The sequence below is a fragment of the Megalobrama amblycephala genome, linkage group LG16 (assembly GCF_018812025.1).
Source record: "Megalobrama amblycephala isolate DHTTF-2021 linkage group LG16, ASM1881202v1, whole genome shotgun sequence".
In the NCBI taxonomy this organism is placed as follows: domain Eukaryota; kingdom Metazoa; phylum Chordata; class Actinopteri; order Cypriniformes; family Xenocyprididae; genus Megalobrama; species Megalobrama amblycephala.
The window spans coordinates 43,538,071-43,557,632 of NC_063059.1; the positions used below are offsets into that span (position 1 = coordinate 43,538,071).

Genomic DNA, 19,562 nt, shown 5'->3' on the forward strand with positions numbered 1-19,562 from the left:
CACTGGTTTTGAGCCCATGTGGCTGTATTTAACAGCATAATGGTTTCTCATGCAATGCCATCTGAGGGGTCAAAGGTCATGCACATCCAACAGAGGTTTCCTGCCTTGCTCTACACGGACTGAGATTTCTCTGGATTCCCTGAATCTTTTCACAATATTATGTTTGGTAGATGGTGAAAGACTAATCTTGCAATTTTGCATTGAGAAATGTGATTTTTTTTAATTGTCTGACAATTTTCTCATGATATTTGACACAAAGTGGTGAGCCGTGACCCATATTTCCTTGCCAAGACTTCCAATTATCAATTCACCTGCTATTGTGGACTGCTTCAAAACAGTTTAACTTGGATATTCTAGTCTTTTCACTTTTATTTTGCCTTTATCACAGCTTTTGTTGGAGTGTGTTGCAACCATCAAAATCAAAATGTGTTTATATTTACAAAATACAATTAATTTGGCCAGTGAAGATGTTATATTTTTCATACTTTTGTCAATTAAATAAAGGTTAAAGAGAACTAACAAATCCCAGATTCTAGATTGTATTGTTTTACAAAATGTCCAAACTTTTCAGGAAACGGGGTGTTATAAGATGTCAACAAACATAAACGTTATGCACAACACATAATATTGTAATATTTCTGACACTCTGAAACTCAAATAAACATCTATCTATCTATCTATCTATCTATCTATCTAAATTCTAAAAGGCTTTAAACATTTTTTGATGTTAAAAGTCAAGTTTTTGTCAAACCAACATTCCAAAATTGTCAATTTCTACCGTTACATTAAAATTCTAATTGCAGTTCTGCGTCCTGTTTGTCTCCTCATTTCAAACGTAATTTCCCTGGACTCTCAGTTCAGTTCTGACGTTTAGACCCGTGTGACGGTGAGAGTCGGTTCATCTCAGTCTGTTTGTTTAGAGTTCACAGACGTGTAAAGCGGGTTACAGCGGACAGATATAGTCTCAGATTGACTTTGACAGTGATGCGTCTATTATAAACCATCACGGCTCTATTTGAGCTGCGGGTTCATTTGTGTTCTGATTCAACCGCACCAATGAAAAACTGTGTAACCATGAAATAAACGTATAAAGAACATCAAGTATGAACTAAGCTTGATTTTTAGTTTATTTCAAACATTTGTAGAACAAAGATTGTTAATTGAAAACTTAAAACAACTAAATATGAATTTAACACATTTTGATTTAGATATAAGATGAATCATACTAAGACATGTACTTTAATGTTTTTAATTGTTGCTTTTTATTAATAAAAGGCACATAAATAAAGTACAGAATGAGATCAGATTAGATCTTTAGACATTTTCCTGAGTGTCATTAAAGAAAGAGATTGTTCTACGGTGATGTTTTTTATGTGACAGATAATTGGAAAAATATCCCTGAAATGATCCTTGTATCAAACACTAGAAGCTTCTGTGCAGCAGTGAAGGAGAAACAGGTTGAATCCACAGTAATGAACCCTGAAACACAGATAAACAGCACATCAGAGAACGGCAGAATGATCTAAATCAAACTCAAACATATCTGATCACTTCAGTCACATGTATAAATGTCAGAATGTCATTAGAAATCAAATCAAGCGGATTTATTTAATAATTTAATAAGGTGCACAAACAGATACTGTGTGCGGCGGCTGCATCTAAACTCAACTAGTCTTTAGTTTATCAGTTATTTCTGTTGTTTGATCGATCCGATCAGATTTGTGTTATGCAGACGTTTGGAAACACGAATGTCTCCACATCGTCTCGTCTGTGTCAGGCTGTGCTGGTTCAGCTCACGGCCCCATAATCAAGTGTGTGTGTGTGTGTGTGTGAGTTATTGAGGGTGACAGCGGGTCTGTGTATTAGGGTTCATGCATCAGTCCTGCAGCCTGTTTTAGCCACTCTAATCTGGATTTAACGTCAGCAGTGTGTCAGCAGCACACACACACACACACACGTTTGTTTTTGTGAATTGTGGGGACATTCTATAGGCGTAATGGTTTTTATAATCCCCCCACACCAACTCTACCCCTAAACCTAACCATCACAGAAAACTGTGCACATTTTTACATTCTTAATAAAACATTGTTTAGTATATTTTAAATATGAGGACTCATATAATAAATGTAATCAAATTTCATGTTTACATTGCAATACCAGTGTAATACCCATGACATTATACACATTTGTGTCCTCATAAATCACAAAAATGCATATACTCATAAAACTTTTTGTTCATTCACTTTTGTGCTGATGTTTTGAGAACATTATTAAAGACTAGAAAACTCTGAGCAAATGTTCTATTAACGTTATTGGAAGAACATTTGTTCATAACTTTGAGAGAACCTTCCCAGAACATTAGCTGCATTTCTGAGAATGTTCGCTGTTAGCTGGAATACTAGTCTTCAGAAATGTTACATCTGACAAAAAATATTTATTGAAAAACATTTTCATTGTGTTAGTAAATATATAATTTAAAATAAAAAAACACTTTATGTGAGTGTGTGAGTGTGTGTGCATGCTTGTTTTGATGATTTATGAGGACACGTGTATAATGATATGGGTATTACACTGGTATTATGACGTAAACATGAAATATGAGGATATTTCATGAGTCCTCATATTTAAAATAGCTTTAAAAACATACTAAACAATGTTTTATTAAAAATGTAAAAATGCAGAATGTTTCCAGTGATGGTTAGGTTTAGGGGTAGTGGGGGAGAGAATGTACAGTTTGTACAGTATAAAAACCATTACGCCTAATGAGAGTCCCTGTAAACCATATATACAAGTGTGTGTGTGTGTGTGTGTGTGTGTGTGTGTGTGTGTGTCTGTGTTGTGCAGGAACAGGCTGGTAAGAATCTGAACTTCAGTATTTGCTAATTAGAGACATTCCTCAGGATTACACTGCCAATTAAGAATCAGAGAACCATTGTGAGACTGTGTGTGTGTGTGTGTGTGTGTGTGTGTGTGTATCAGGAGTTCAGATCAGTCCAGCACCTTGTTTGACCATTTAATAAACACACAGCAGCAGTTTGAGCATCATCACATTGACAGACGACTGTAGAAACGGTCAAACCAGAAGCATTATCTGCAGGTGTACAGTTGAACACATCAGCAAACAAGCAACATTACATCACAACTTAACCTGTTAGAGAGTGTGTGCATAATTACTAACATTTACTGTTTCTCTTAATGAAACACTTCATCAGAAGTGGCCTTTGTGGCCCCATTTGAGAAAAAAAAGATGAGGAGATTTAATTATTATTATTATTTCACTCTAATGCTATAAATGTTGTGCAGAGGCTTCTGGGGTGCCTCAGGGCTCGGTGCTGGGACCGCTTCTCTTCTTTATACATGTCATCACTAGGATCTGTCATTCAGAAACATGGTTTTTCTGATCCCTGCTGAGCTGATGACACTCAACTCTCCCTCTCATTCCAGTCAGATGATCCGACAGTAGCTTTTCGCATCTCAGCCTTCCAACAGACATTTTGGACTGGATGAAGGACCACCACTTGCAAAGACAGAACTGCTTGTGGTCTCAGCCAACCTACTTCATCACAACTTCTCCATTCGGCTAGGTTCATCAACCATAACTCCATTCAGGACAGCCAGGAACCTTGGAGTTGTGATTGATGATCAGTTAAACATCATAGACCACATTGCTAAAACTGCCTGTTGTGGTTGGGTTGGCCGAGACGCAATCAGTTCCGTCTTTGCAAGGTTGAGTTGAAGGTGGCGGTCCTTCATCCAGGCAGAAATGTCTGTCAGGCAGGCCGAGATGCGAGCAGCTACCTGCTGAAAGGGAAAAATTTTGTGTCATCAGCTCAGCAGTGATAGGAAAAACCATGTTTCTGAATGACATATCCCAGAAATGACATGTAGATGGAGAAGAGAAGTGGTCCCAGTACCGAGCCCTGAGGTACCCCAGTAGCTAGATGTTGGGATTCGCCTCATACAACATTAGGAGGATCAGACCCTTCCTATAGGAGCATGCTACACAACTCCTAGTCCAAGCTCTTGTTCTATCCAGACTGGACTATTGTAATGCTCTCTTGGCAGGGCTTCCAGCATGCACTGTCAAACCTCTGCAACTGATCCAGAATGCAGCTCGTCTTTAACGAGAGCACACGTCACACCTCTCCTCATCAGTCTGAACTGGTTGCCAATTGCTGAGAGGCACAAAATCACCTTCTTCTGGATGGTTCCCTGCTGGTGGAATGACCTGCCTAACTCAACCCGAGAAACGGCTGAAGACGCATCTTTTCCGTCAACACTTGACCCACTTACTACACTTAGTGCTGGACTAACTGTGACTAGTCACAACACTTGTTTGGTTTGATCGCTTGTATTGTTCTCCTCATTTATAAGTCAGTTTGGATAAAAGTGTCTGCTAAATGATTGAATGTAAATGTAACTCCACTCCTCCTCTATCCTGAATGAAGTGCCGCACATCTCTGCTTGTTTGCAATGCAAAGATAAATGAAGAACTGTTTGTTTGAATAAGTACAGTGTTTTTTTTTACTCAACAAACACTATATAGGCAAGTGTTTTACGTATCTGAGGTGCGGAGAAGAGTGTCTTTAGTCTAGCATTTGTCATCGAGTCATAGCCAATACTGTCTTAAGCACTTTAGTCTTTCATAACATGACAGAAAAAAGTGAACGCCCCCAAAGCTACAACAATAAACGTAATAACGTGTAAGTTGATGAAAATGTAATGTAATGCACTCACTGCCTCAGATCACATGTAAGCATATGATCATATATATATGAAGCCACAATATCAACACAGTATTCAATAATTTGAAAAAATAAAATAAAATAAAATTCCCCCCCCCAATTTTTTTCCATTTCCTGAAAAGTAGCAGTATTGGTTTTACTCTTTTTAATTTCTGGCCCTGGTGTTAGGTCCATTTCACATGAAATGTGTGAAATATCTATATTTATTCCACATAAATAAATACAAAATGGGACTTGAAAATCATAAAAACTCAAGTCAAGTGCTGAACTATTATGAAATATTAATTATTAAACTGTTTCACGGTTTCCACAGAAATCTGAAGCAGCGCAGCACTGATAATAATCATAAATGACACTGAAGAATGGAGTAATGATGCAGAAAATTCAGAAAATTGAGTGCGTGTGAGTGTGTGTGAATGTGTGTAAGTGTGTGTGAGTGCATGTGTATGAGGATACAAATGTTTATAATGACATGAGTATTACAACATAAACACTTCATATGTCCTCATAAAACAAATGGCTTAAAAACATACTAAATGTTATTTTTTTAATTGCAGAATTTACAGTTTGTACAGTATAAAAACCTTTATGCCTATGGAGAGTCCCTGCAAACCACATATATAAGTGTGTGTGTGAGTTTTTGTGTGTGTGTGTGTGTGTGTGTGTGTGTTTGCGTGGCACGTGCAAGATGGAGGCGGATTAGTGCTACTGTTCCACTTGCTGCATTACTGCCATTCTCTTCATCACCCTGATGCCATCTGGACACAAACACACACGCACGCGTCCCCATATTAGCACTGTACCACCAACCCGACCCCTGACCCCCATCAGCACCAGCACTGCACACACACACACACACACACACGCACATACACAATGTACCCAAGCACAAACATAATCTGTTGTGCGCTCATGCATGAAGGCTTATGCTGGGACACATGGCTTGAGTGTGTGTGTGTGAGACGCGTGCTCAATTAACACAATCGAACTCGAGCTTATTAATCAGTCTCTGTGAATGAGACTCCATATCTGCTTTAAACTCACACACACGCCGCGAGAACAAGACATCATTGTTGTGTTAACTCATTTCCTGTTGCTCAACAACATCACAAACACTGTGCAGTCTCAATTATATTTAACTTTAAACCTGCTCAAGTCACTGAAGTTAAACACAACTACGATAACACTTTACAATAAAGTCCCATTAGATAACAATCAGCATTACATTTGTTATTCATCTTTGTTAATGTTAATAAAAACACATCTGATGATTGGTAATGTCAGCTCAGGTCCATTAAACAATATTAACAGATTTTGATTATAATAATGTATTAGTAAATGTTGAAATGAACATTAACTAAAATTATTTTGGTAACACTTTATTTTAATGTTCTTGTTACATGTAGTTACTATAAAAATAAAAATAAATTATGCATAATTACATGCAACTAACTCTTGACCAAACCCTAAAAAAACTCTAACCCTATAATAAGTAAATGTATAGTAAACTTAAATGTATAATTACACTGAAACAAGGACACCTTAATATTAAGTGTAACCATATTTTTTATATTTTAAAAGTGTTACTTCAACTATCCTAATTCACATCACACCACTCACTGAAAAAAAAATGGTGTAGAAACAATTTTCACTCAGAAATTGCTAGTAAATATCACAAACAATTACAATTAAATGGTAACAAACACATTTAATGAAACATGAGATTTTGAAGTCGAAAAACTGATATAGTATTTTTGAAATAGTAAACTTTTACTAGCGCATGACGACACCAATCACTGAATCATGTTTTAAGCAACATTATGTTCTGAATATTTTTATTATTTATGCAATTAGACTGGTGTTATTTAGTGAATAAGGTCCACTCACTGTGCATCATGTCTATGAAACACTATCAGTTTTGGAGAAAGTTACTTTTAAAAGTAATGCATTACAATATTGCGTTACTCCATCAAAAAGTAACTAATTGCGTTACTTAGTTACTTTTTATGGAAAGTAATCCGTTACGTTGCTTTTGTGTTACTTTTTCTCACCTGGGCTGGGCTTACTTTTTTGTTTTTAATAACAAAAAAAAAAAAAAAACAGAAACGTTTTATTTTTGGCAAATGTAAAGGCCCTAACACTCCAAAAGTAAAATTAATTTCGGACGCAGTGCAACACTTCAGGAATAAAAACAAAAAAGTAATCTCAAATGTGGTGTTTATCTAAAGTCATTACATAGGAAATCAAAGTAACTTGTGTTGCTTATTTGAAAAAGAAATATTTTGTTGTAAATTTCAAAGTAATGCATTACTTTACTAGTTACTTGAAAAAGTAATCTGATTACGTAACTTGCATTACTTGTAATGTTTTACCCCCAATACTGAACACTATATTCACTATATAACAGCAGCTCTAGTGTTTTAGTGATTAAAACACAGTCTTGCACTGGTTGAGTGTAGGGTTATATCAGAGCTACAGAGCATGTCGACCTGCATAATCTCCACACACACACACACACACACACACACACACACACACACACACACACACACACACACACACACACACTCAGACGCCACCTGCTGCTGTCTGGATTATCAATCTGTCTGAGTCCAGATGCTTCATATGTCTCATCAGCTCATCTATGAATGTCTTCAAAACAATCACTAAACGACATCATCATATTTCTCACAACTGCGAGTTTGTGTTTTAGAGATTGTAAATTTACATGCACTGAGATGAACACGAGTTTTTAATGAAAGAATTGTTACAGCTAAAGATTCTTTAAAAATATTTGTAACTAAGTTTTTTTTATAGAATTTTATTTCTATTATACATTATTTAGGTAACACTTCAAGGTTCCATTAGTTTAACATTTAACATGCATTTTTTTAACATTTGTTAATGACATTAATAACATTAACTAACAATAAAAAAAAGTACTTTTAAATCTTAGTTCTTAGTTCATTACAACTTTTACTAATACATTATTAAAATCAAAAGCTGCATCTGTTAATATTAATTAATGGACTGTGTAACAAGTGTCCTTGTTACACAGATTACGTGTAATTATTATAAAAATAACTATAAATTATGCATAATTACATGCAACTAACCCTAAACCAAACTCTAACGTTAACCCTAACTCTACAGTAAGTACATGTAGTTAATTAATATTACTCAGTACTTATTTGATCAAGTACAATATAACTATGTCACCTTAAAATAGACTATTTTAAGATGTCTTTGTTACACTTTGTTACTTAAGTACTAAGTAATATTAAGTAACTACATGTACTTACTAGGTTACGATTAGGGTTTGGTTTGTTTTAGGGTTAGTTGTATGTAATTATGCTTAATTTATAGTTATTATTATAGTAACATACGCAGCAATGACACTGTAAAAGTGTAACTAAATAAAATGTAAGCATGTTACCTAATGGGACCTTATTGTAAAGTGTTACACTTTATTTTAGTGTCCTCGTTACATGTACTTACTGTAGTAATTACATTAAATTATGCATCATTTCATGCAATAACCCTAGCTTTAGTTCTGCTGTTCACTGAAGACAAACTCAAGAGTAACAGTTCAACATCTCTAACAAACGCACATAACCGTAACCTCAAGATGTCTGGAGCATCATCAACTAATAAACACAAACCACAAGCACAAATCAGCAAGTTTGAGACACTCAAACATGAGGTGAATAAGCCCCGCCCACCCTCTTCCTCTTCCTCCACTCGGCCCTTTTCTTTCAGCTCATCCGTCTCTCTCAGCACGTACCTGTCAAGCATATCATATCTGTCTCATTCTCTCATGTTCTTCTGTGCATCTCCTCAGGTGTACCGACACTATAAACTCCACTCAAAAGTCTCAGTCAGGTGTGTTTCTCGTCCCCTCTCATTCTCGGTGTCTGTCTGCTTCTCTCTGTCGCGTCCTCTGCTCACAATCACACTACAAATGCCTCTTTCCCCTCTTTATCCCGAGGTAAGATACTTACTTTTCAGATAAAGCATATTATGACAAATCGGCTGAACTGTGTATGTGTGTGTGTTATGCGTGCGTATCCAGTGCTGTAAATACCATGATAGGGTGTTAGAGAGAGCAGATTTACACAGCTGATGCTGGAACATTTTGAGTGTAAATATTCCTGTAGCTCAAACATGGCGCTCGCAACAACAAAGTCATGGGTTCGATTCCCAGGGGATGCATGAGCTGATCAGATGTGTGCCTTGAATGCGACATAAGTCGGTTTGGGTAAAATGTATCTGCAAAATGCATGAATGTAAACATGTTTATGTTTATGCATTTGGCAGATGCTTTTATCCAAAACAGCACACACTGCATTCACAATATACTGTACATATTAGGATGAATTCCCTGGGATTTGAACCTATGACCTACTGTTTGATAGACAGAAACACAACAAAAACTATGTGACATGAACAGACTTTAAGATTCAAGCAGTTTTACTGATGCACTAGTATTTTAGTATCACTGACATATCATTTTTGTTAATATTTTAATAAAATTTTATTTTTGTATTTTCTGTTTTCATTTTAATTTCAGTTAAAGCTTTAGTCATTTTGTTAAGTGTTTTTGTCATTTCTTTGTCATTTTTAAAAAAATATGTCTACGTCTATGTCTAGTTTTAGTTTTATTTATTTTAGCACTTGCCTTGGCAACTAACTGGAAAATAATATTTATAATGTTTTTTATATATATATTTTATGTTATTTCATTTAACGTTTATTTTATTTCAAGTAATTAATTTTTTTTTTTTATGGTTTTAGTTGTAGTTAACAATAATAAATCCTGATGTTTTTACTGAACAAAAAACCAAACAAACTGGTAGCTGTGGTTACCAGAATAAAAAATACAGTAAAACTGTAAAAATATTTACAGAACAACCTGTAAATTTAAATTAAAACTGTAATATATATATATATATATATATATATATATATATATATATATATATATATATATATATATAGTGGTGACAAATTGATTAATCACAATTAATCGCATCTAACTTAAGTTGACCAAGAGAGAACTTACTGTTTAATTGTTTTTGTCATTTTTATTATCTTTATTATTATTATTATTATTATTATTATTTTAAATATGTCTATATATTTTTAGTTTTAATTTATTTAGTTTTATTTATTTTAGTACTTCACAACTAACTGGAAAATAATATGTTTTTATATATATTTTATGTTATTTCAGTTAATGTTTATTTTATTTCAAGTAATGCATTTTTTAATGGTTTTAGTTGTAGTTGACAAAAATACACAGTAAAAAAAATAAATCCTGACCTTTTTACAGAAAAATAACACTGGCAGCAGTGATTGCCTGAATAATTCTGTAAAAATACAGTAAAAATGCAAACATATTTATAGAACAACCTGTAAATTTTACAATTTAAAACTGTTATATATATATATATGTAAGAGAGAAATTATACTGTTGCAATAAACAGGTGTTACTGTATCATTTTCTTGTCTTTTACAATTAAAATGACCATCATTTAACAGTTATTTCCAGTAGTTTCCTCTGGAGTTTTTGCGGCTGTGATGTGTGTGTGACTCTATGGGCTCCTGAAGGCCCTGAAACACCCGGCCTGAGTTCAGCTCTCTCCAAACCCTCTATATGAGACACGAGAGAGGCTTTCACACACTTCTACTTACTCACTTTATACAGAACTATAATTCATTTGCAGCATCAGAACTGATCAACACAGAAAAGAGTTATGGACACAAATGTGACCGTGCAATTTGGTCCAAGCATGTAGCAATAAGAGCTGAGTGTTTGTGCGTGTGTGAGTTTGTGTGTGTTTGTGTGAGTGTGTGTGAGTGGTGTTTTTTAGGCCCTGCAGATTAAATACTGTAAGCTTCTTATGTGGTGGATGTGTCCTTAATTTCAGTCTGCGCTGGGTCCTAGTGCCACTCGCTCAGAAGACATGGAAAATTCCAACACAACAAACCATAGATAGACAGATAGAAAAACAAACAGATAGATAGATAGATAGATAGATAGATAGATAGATAGATAGATAGATAGATAGATAGATAGATAGATAGATAGATAGATCTCTAACACATGTGATTATTTTAATGACATTAAATATGGTTTTATTTCCAGAGAGCATTTTATCTTTGCAATAAAAATAAAATATTGCAGTTTTTTTTCAAGAAATCTATATTTTTTTTGTCCTTTTAATTTGCTATATAAATATATTACTCTTTGCATTTCTAGAGAAAGGGGTTAATGGTACAGATTAAAAGAGGGAGTTTTATAAAGTGTTCAGAAAGGGTTGATATCTCACTGTGAACTAAAACAATATTATAATTTTAGACATGCAGTGTCTATATCAGGTTGACTGGGACACTTTTTCCCAGTCCAGTCATCTCAATGGCAAAAAGTGTCCCAATCAGCCTGAATTGTTCCTATATTAACCAAGAAGCCGAAGGTCGCGAACAGGTGTCTGAGAGTGAGCGCGCGCGTGCGTGCGCGTGCATGTTTTAGGATGTTTTCCCCCCAAATTAAGAGTTTCAACTCACCAACTTTCCTTCAGACACAATGAATCCTGATCCTGTGATGGTGATGAAGATGATGATGATGATGATGATGATGATGCGCGTTGTATTCCGCCAGTTCGAGACGCGGCCTGAGCTTCAGGTGAACCTATGAAACAGATATGACAGATATGAAAGGTCTGAACAGAGGCTGTTATACTGTCTGTGTCTCTTTATATCTGCAGATAAACCCCTTATAGAGTTTCTGTGGATTTGAAACTAGAAGAAATCCGATTCAATTAACAAGCGCAGAATCCGCTTTACACACACTCATTTACATCCTGACAATCATATGACAATACTGTCACACAGCAGAGATTCACGACACTAAACTCACACACAACTACTGTCTGCTATACAATAATGCTGTAAATTACCGCAGAGAAACTGGGGAACATTAAAGAACAAACGAGCGGATGGATTTTAATTATTAATTTGCTGTTTTTCTTAGTAAAACGCCACAAGAAGAACAAATAACTCAATTATTTTTTAAAGTACAAAATATGCATGCTCATGGTTTTACCTTTATTAATATTTAAGTGCGCAAAACGCACTAAATTAAGAAAAGTATCAACGTCTTGTGTGATCAAACTCAAGTCTAAATATAAATATAAAATCACAAAAGACACTTAAATGAACATTCATTAGTCTATAACACAAAAAAACAGGGAAAAGAGAGAGAGATGATGCTGATGGTGGTGGATATTTGTGGGATTTGTGGAACACTGGGTCCTTTTGTTTCTTTAATCCCGTTTGGACACACACACACACACACTCCAATTATTTCAGTGTTTTGCAGAGATGTGAAATAATGAAATGTGTTTTTGTGCGGCTGTGACGTGTAATCTGCTCTGAAACTGAACGCATAACAGTTACTTTACACCAAAACATGGGCATATTATCGATTAGACAGACCATCATTACATCTCTGACCATTAAACTGGACTGGCGATTTATTTTGCGCTCGTGCGATGTGAATTTCGTTTTATCAGAGGTTGAAACAATTGAATCTAGCGCCAAATAAATACCTATTATGGTCAGACAGTCCTGTTCTTCAATGTTTTAGAAATAAACAGGCTAAATCTTTGAAATAAATACAATATTTAAATATCCAGCTAACGTTCTGACAAGGTTCTCTCAAGGTTATGAACAAACATTCTTCTAGTAACATCAATAGAACGTTCGTTAATAATGTTCTCAAAGAGAAACAAAATAACAAATATGTAACATTTTAAGTTCTAAAAATATTTTAGTTCGATGTTCGTTGATAAAATGGAATGTTCGCGTAACATTTTAAAAACTGGATATTTTGAACGTCCAGAGAACATTCAGAAATGACGTTTTCATGACTTAATGGCAAAGTAAACACAAATATAGTCGATTTTTATTTGCTGGGTAGTGATGTATTGCGTCTTAATTCAAGTGAGTGCTAGTTTAGATAAATAAATGATATCAAATCTCAAATTAACTCAAATTTCGAGCTACATAATGTCAAACAAGATTCACACAAACACTATTAACTTACATACTTTATTCAAACACAATACTTGTATGATATATTGATTGCGCAAATATATAGGGTACTCTATATAACTTCTTGAATCTGGGAGAGAGAGAGAGAGAGAGAGAGAGAGAGAGAAAGAGAGAGAGGGAGGATGGAGGGAGGTTTGGAGGGAGGGGTTTGTTCAGGTCTTGTCAGTCTCTAATTAGCCGCCTCCTCCTCCTCACTTCAACACTATCACACGGAGACGGAGACACGCGCACCGACCGCAGCCCGACTCACCGAACACCCGCACACCCGCACCGGACACCGGTCACTCCGACTGCTGATGCCCGCTGGAGCTCACAGACACACGGTGATACAGCATCTCAGATCAAAACAAAACAAAACAACTTTAAACTGACAGACAATCAGCGTGCGTAAAACTAAAGATCCATTACAGCCAGAAACAGACAGAAGGAGAGAGAGAGGGAGAGAGAGGGAGACAGGAGGAGAGAGAGAGAGACAGAGTTTATAGTCATGATGTCCTACATGAAACAGCCTCATTACTCTGTCAACGGCCTGACTCTGTCCGGGACCGGGATGGATCTCTTGCACTCCGCCGTCGGTTACCCCAGTAAGTATTTATTTAACTCCGTTTTCATTTTTGATTTATGCATTTTTTATGTCATAATGAGAATTTAAATGTCAGATGTTATATTTAATACGCGTAAAAATGACATTTAAACTGCGCGTAAAAGTGCTTATCCGTAATATTATTTTATTACTTTAAAAAAAACGACCTGGAACTGAAAAAAATGAAGTATTTATAAATATAAATTCGATTTTAATATAAATATGAAACATACTATGCTGCAATCCAAATATTATAACGTTTGTTTTTTTAATTCATGAGTTATTATGAGTATGATTTACACTCCCTTTTGTGTCTTAATATGATGAGAAAATAATGTGCGTTTATAATTCTTCTATCACGACTAATACAGTCACTGTAATCGAAAATATATAAAGTTTGTAGATTAGGCATATGTATTGAACATAATATTTAATTGACCTTGTATAGAATTTCTGAATAAATTGGTTAAAAATCGAATGTTCAGTCAAAATAACGAATATGCATTCAAATGGGCTTTTAAAATATGAAAATGAGAATGATGAATGTGAAAATTCACATCGACAATTTCAATTGTTTTTTTTATAAATAAAAATAAAAACATGGTTTCGATAATTATGATATAAATAGTATAAATATAAGATGTTTATTTCGTAAAAGTCTGTTAGTTTGAGATGAACGCCAAATGTGAAATAATTAACACGGATGAATATCATAATCAATGCTGCTATTGAGATAAATAATGCGAGTTTCAAGTTTAATCAATTAAAGTTAAACAATTATATGCTTTATTAATCCACAGAGTCGGAAATATTAGACTTTTTCAAGAAATGAAATAAACGCGTCGGTTCATTGATTATCAGGTTTATGGACTAAATAAAAACCATATCACATTCATAAATTGATGCTTAATTGGAATAAATTATATTTTCGATTATTTTGTGGATAGATAGATAGATAGATAGATAGATAGATAGATAGATAGATAGATAGATAGATAGATAGATAGATAGATAGATAGATGCGCATTGAAGACGAGATGTTGAACTGTTGGTGTTTATGTGGTTTATTTTCAGACACTCCGCGCAAACAGCGGCGCGAGAGAACCACGTTCACGCGTGCGCAGCTCGACATCCTCGAGGCGCTGTTCGCCAAGACGCGATACCCGGACATCTTCATGAGGGAAGAGGTCGCGCTGAAGATCAACCTGCCCGAGTCCAGAGTCCAGGTGAGTCCAGAACACCTGACTGCTCAAGAACACCAGGAGCTCATGGTTTAGATGCTTGGCTTCAGCAGGTGATCGAGAAACATATCAGATTCGACTTACTTTTTGATCAGATTCAACTGATTATTAATTAACTATATAATTATTTAGTAATCAATTACACACACACAGCAAACACCCAATAAGGTCTCATTAGTTAACATAAGTTAATGCATTAACTAACATTTGCCAACAATAAGCAAAAACATGTATTTATTATGCATTTTGTTCTTATTAATCTTTGTTAATGTTAGTTAATATAAATACAGCTCAGGTCCATTAAATAAGCTACAACTTTTGATTTTAATAATGTGTTAGTAAATGTTGAAATTAACAATAAATAATTGCTTTAAAAGTGCTGTTCATTGTTAGTTCATATTAACTAATGAAGTTAACTAATGTTAATAATGTTATATATATATATATATATATATATATATAATCAATTAATCGTAAGTAATCGATTAATCTATTTTTGTGGTTTATTTGTCTTTATGATATATATATATATATATATATATATACTGTCAAGTCGATTAACCACACATTATTGATTAATAACAATTAATTGATTATTTTTGTTTGTGGTTTACTTGTATTTCTGATATATACAACACATACAGCATATATATAAACACACACACACACACACACACACACACACACACATATATATATTAGTGCTGTCAAATCGATTAATTGCTAGTAATCGAATAATCACGATTAATCGATTATTTTGTTAGTTGCTTATTTGTATTTCTGATATTTATTGGTGCTGTCAAAACGATTAATCGTGATTAATCACATCTAGCTTACAAGTTTGTAAATATATGTGTGTATATATATATATATATATATATATGTGTGTGTACGTATATACACATATTTACAAAGGTTTAAGTTAGATTAATCACATCTTAAAACTTAATATATAATATATATATGTATATGTATGTGTGTGTATATATATATATATATATATATATATATATATATATATTTACAAAGTTTTAAGTAAGATGTGATTAATCGTGATTAATCGATTTGACAGCACCAATGAATATCAGAAATACAAATAAACAACAAACAAAAATAAACAAATTTCAAACCACACTTGAGAACTTCATGAGCCTCTTTCATGCGTCAGAGATGCATTACATGCGTCCTGGACCGTAACCCGACTGTCTGTTTATTTGCAGGTGTGGTTTAAGAACCGCCGGGCCAAGTGCCGTCAACAGCAGCAGCAGCAGACCAGCGGCCAGACCAAACCCAGACCCCCAAAGAAGAAGTCGTCGCCCGCCCGTGAACCCAGCGTCAGCGAGGCCAGCGCCAGCACCAACGGCCCCTACAGCCCTCCACCTCCTCCACCTCCACCCGGCACGTCCATCACCCCGAGCTCCAGCAGCACCAGCGCCACCGTGTCCATCTGGAGCCCGGCCTCCATCTCTCCGCTGCCGGACCCGCTGTCGGTCTCCGGCACACCCTGCCTGCAGCGCTCCGGCGGCTACCCCATGACCTACACACAGGCCCCGGCCTACGGGCAAGGCTACGCCACCTCCTCGTCCTATTTCACAGGGCTGGACTGCAGCTCGTACCTGTCTCCCATGCACCCGCAGCTGTCGGCCACCGGCGGCGCTCTCAGCCCCATCACCGCCTCTTCCATGAGCGGCGCTCTCAGCCAGTCGCCCGCGTCGCTGTCGTCTCAGGGCTACACCGCCGCGTCGCTGGGCTTCGGCGCCGTCGACTGCTTAGACTACAAAGACCAAACGGCGTCCTGGAAACTGAACTTCAGCGCCGCGGACTGTCTGGACTACAAGGACCAAAACTCCTGGAAGTTCCAGGTCCTGTAGGGCGTTTAGAAGGGAAAGTCAGTGCGCTTTTAAAAATAAGGGTTCCAGATGAACCTTTCAGTGAACAGTTTTCTTATTGTGCATTTTAAAATGAACCTGTTGTGCAGTAGAAGTGTTAAAGGTTCTTCACGGCAACATCGATGAAGATCCTTTATGTTTAAGAATCAGGGTGATCACGTCATACCCATATTCTGAAGCACAAATGAAGCGTGGACAGAAGTAAAACTGACTGTCGAGCACAGAGGATGATAACAGTATAGATTTATAGTTTATAGATAACGACACAGAGGAACGATATCATTGGAATCACTTGATGAATGATAAAAACATTGACAGCCAATCAGAATCCAGCTGATATGCTCATCATTACTGGTGTAAACAGACCTTTGGTGTCCATCTTGATTATTTCGAATGAAGTGTAGCAGGTAGATGATAGATAAACGAGCAGGTTCTTAATTATTTAGCTCGTTCAGTAAAGCAGTGACTTACACCTCAATCTGACAATCATCTGCAAAGGCTCTGTCTGATTGTTTTAGGACTAGATGATGTTTCATCCTTCAGAATCCCATGAAACATATTCTCATATGTTTATAAGCTGCTTTTGATACTGAAGAAGGAAGATGAATGTGTGCTTTTGTGTCAGATAGACACGTCTAGAGCCCGAGATGTTACATGTGTGTTTTGTATGTTTCTTTAATTGATATTTTAATTAGATCACAACATCTGTTGTTTCTTCTGCAGCTCTAAACCTGTTTGAGACGTATTTACTGTCATTCTGACGCCACACTCTCTTTCTTTTAAATGTCAGACTTTACTTGAATGAAATGATGTGTTGAGTTACATAAACTCTCTGACTCTTATCGTTTAGATTCTGCCAACAATCAGTGTTTGTTTTATTCGTCAATCTCAGGGGTTTCGCTAACAGGTTTTATAGGCTCCAACGCTGTGAATGTTTGTTTGTACAAAATCATTTTTTTCAAATCAACACTCTTTTCTGTCTTTGTTTGTAATGTCCTGCTTTTTCATTGTGTTTGCTTTTAGAGTCTTGTAGATTTCAATGAGTTATAAATAAACATTTCTTTCCATAAACACAGGACTAGTCGATTTCTAATTAAGTCTTTTTTATCTTTTTCTTGTGAAAACTGTTAAATATGAGTAAGAAAATAGATTTTTAGGACCATTGAGACTTTATTGTGACTGAAGACTATTAATTTACAGCAAAATTACTGGAATGTTAAGAGGATAAATGAGTGAATATATACATAAACAATTGAACAAACAAATAAAAAAATACACATACATAAAAATGAACAAACAAATACATACTTACATGCATACATAAACAAGCAAATAAATGCACAAACAAATGAAATGCGTACACATACATAAAAACAAACAAACAAATAAATGTTTTGTTATATAAATTTATACTTTTTTATCAATAATAAATAATAATAATCGCAAACTTTATTTAAATTGTTAAATATCATATATTAAATTTTCTTTATGTACAAATTGTTTAATTTAAATTTGGTTTAATTTTGAGTTGGAAATGTTTTTATGAAATTTGCCCAATAAAAACATCTGCATGCGCACACACACACACACACACACACACACACACACACACACACACACACACACACACACACACACACACACACACACACACAGTGACTCACAGAAGACACATGCACACACACATATGCACACACAGATACACACGCATGTACACACAAAGTGATTAACCCTTGTTGGTCAGTCATGTGTGTTGTGAGAGAGATGCAAAAAGAAATAAGTTGACATGGAAGGAAGGGTCACAGAAGTGTGTGTGTGTGTGTGTGTGTGTGTGTGTGTGTGTGTGTGTAATCTGGATGGATGCAGCATATGGCGTGTTCAGTGCAGACGGGCTCAGAGACTCTCAGGACTTAAAATATGATTCATTTCTTTCCCTCTAATCCAGAGACACATCAGTGCCGGAGTTCCTCCAATTTGCCTTTAATCGATTCCTAATCCCACACACACACACACACACACACACACACACACACACACACACAGGGCAGAATGACTGTAAATTAAAAATAAATATGTGCATTTTTAAATATAAAGGTTCCAAAAGTTTTTCTTTTTTCTTTTTCACATTGATGTCATAGAAGAACCATTTCTGGTTCCCCAAAGAACGTTTCAATGATCAGTTCTTAAAAGAACCATGTTTTGTTTCCTTTTGTGAAATGGAATGTTAAAGTTTCTTCATGGAACCATCAGTGACAATAAAGAACCTTTTTAAAAAAAACTCCAATGGTAATTATGAACATGGCTGTGTGTGTGTGTGTGTGTGTGTGTGTGTGTGTGTGTGTGTGTGTGTGTGTGTGTGTGTGTGTGTGTGTGTGAGAGAGTGTGTGTGTGTGTGTGTGTGTGTGTGTGTGTGTGTGTGTGTGTGTGTGTGTGTGTGTGAGTTTGTTTATATTACATTGTGGGGACCAAATGTCCCCACGATGTAATATAAACCTGAGCTCACCTACATGTTGGGGACCGGCCACCGGTCCCCACAATGTAAATTCATTATTAAAAATACTAAATGGTGGTTTTGTGAGAAAATAAAGGTGTGCACAGGTTCCTGTGATGGTTAGGTTTAGGGTTAGGGGTAGGGTAGGGGGATAGGAAGTACGGTTTGTACAGTATAAAATGCATTGCGGCCTTGTGTGTGTGTGTGTGTGTGTGTGTGTGTGTGTGTGTGTTAATTAAGACTGAAGTATATCTATTCTATTTTCTTTTACATACATGTCTACTCTCACATTTTGCTGTTCATGAATAAATACTCTCCATATTTATAAATAAATTCCTTCATATTTAAAAATAGATACAAACACATATAATCATACAATACCTGCAGCCTGATTTGAAGAAAAGATGAATGTCACCTTCACATCATCATCATCATCATCATCATCATCATCATCAGTCACGTCTCACCTGTAAAACACAAACTAACCGAATTGATTGT

General features: G+C 35.6%; 1 protein-coding gene and 1 long non-coding RNA gene across 2 annotated transcripts; one reads left to right on the plus strand and one right to left on the minus strand.

The window, feature by feature from the left end:
• Window positions 1-1,238: 1,238 nt before the first annotated feature.
• Window positions 1,239-13,225, minus strand: LOC125249693. Its single transcript, XR_007180605.1, has 3 exons — window positions 13,111-13,225; window positions 11,313-11,436; window positions 1,239-1,479 (listed from the first exon to the last, which is right to left on the minus strand). It is a non-coding gene; the product is annotated as an uncharacterized LOC125249693 (long non-coding RNA).
• On the plus strand, window positions 13,039-16,804 carry otx5 (orthodenticle homolog 5). Its single transcript, XM_048162035.1, has 3 exons — window positions 13,039-13,444; window positions 14,518-14,669; window positions 15,905-16,804. The coding sequence occupies exons 1-3, from the start codon at window positions 13,348-13,350 to the stop codon at window positions 16,553-16,555; spliced, it is 900 nt and encodes a 299-aa protein (XP_048017992.1). The 5' UTR covers window positions 13,039-13,347; the 3' UTR covers window positions 16,556-16,804.
• The last annotated feature ends 2,758 nt before the right edge of the window (window positions 16,805-19,562 follow it).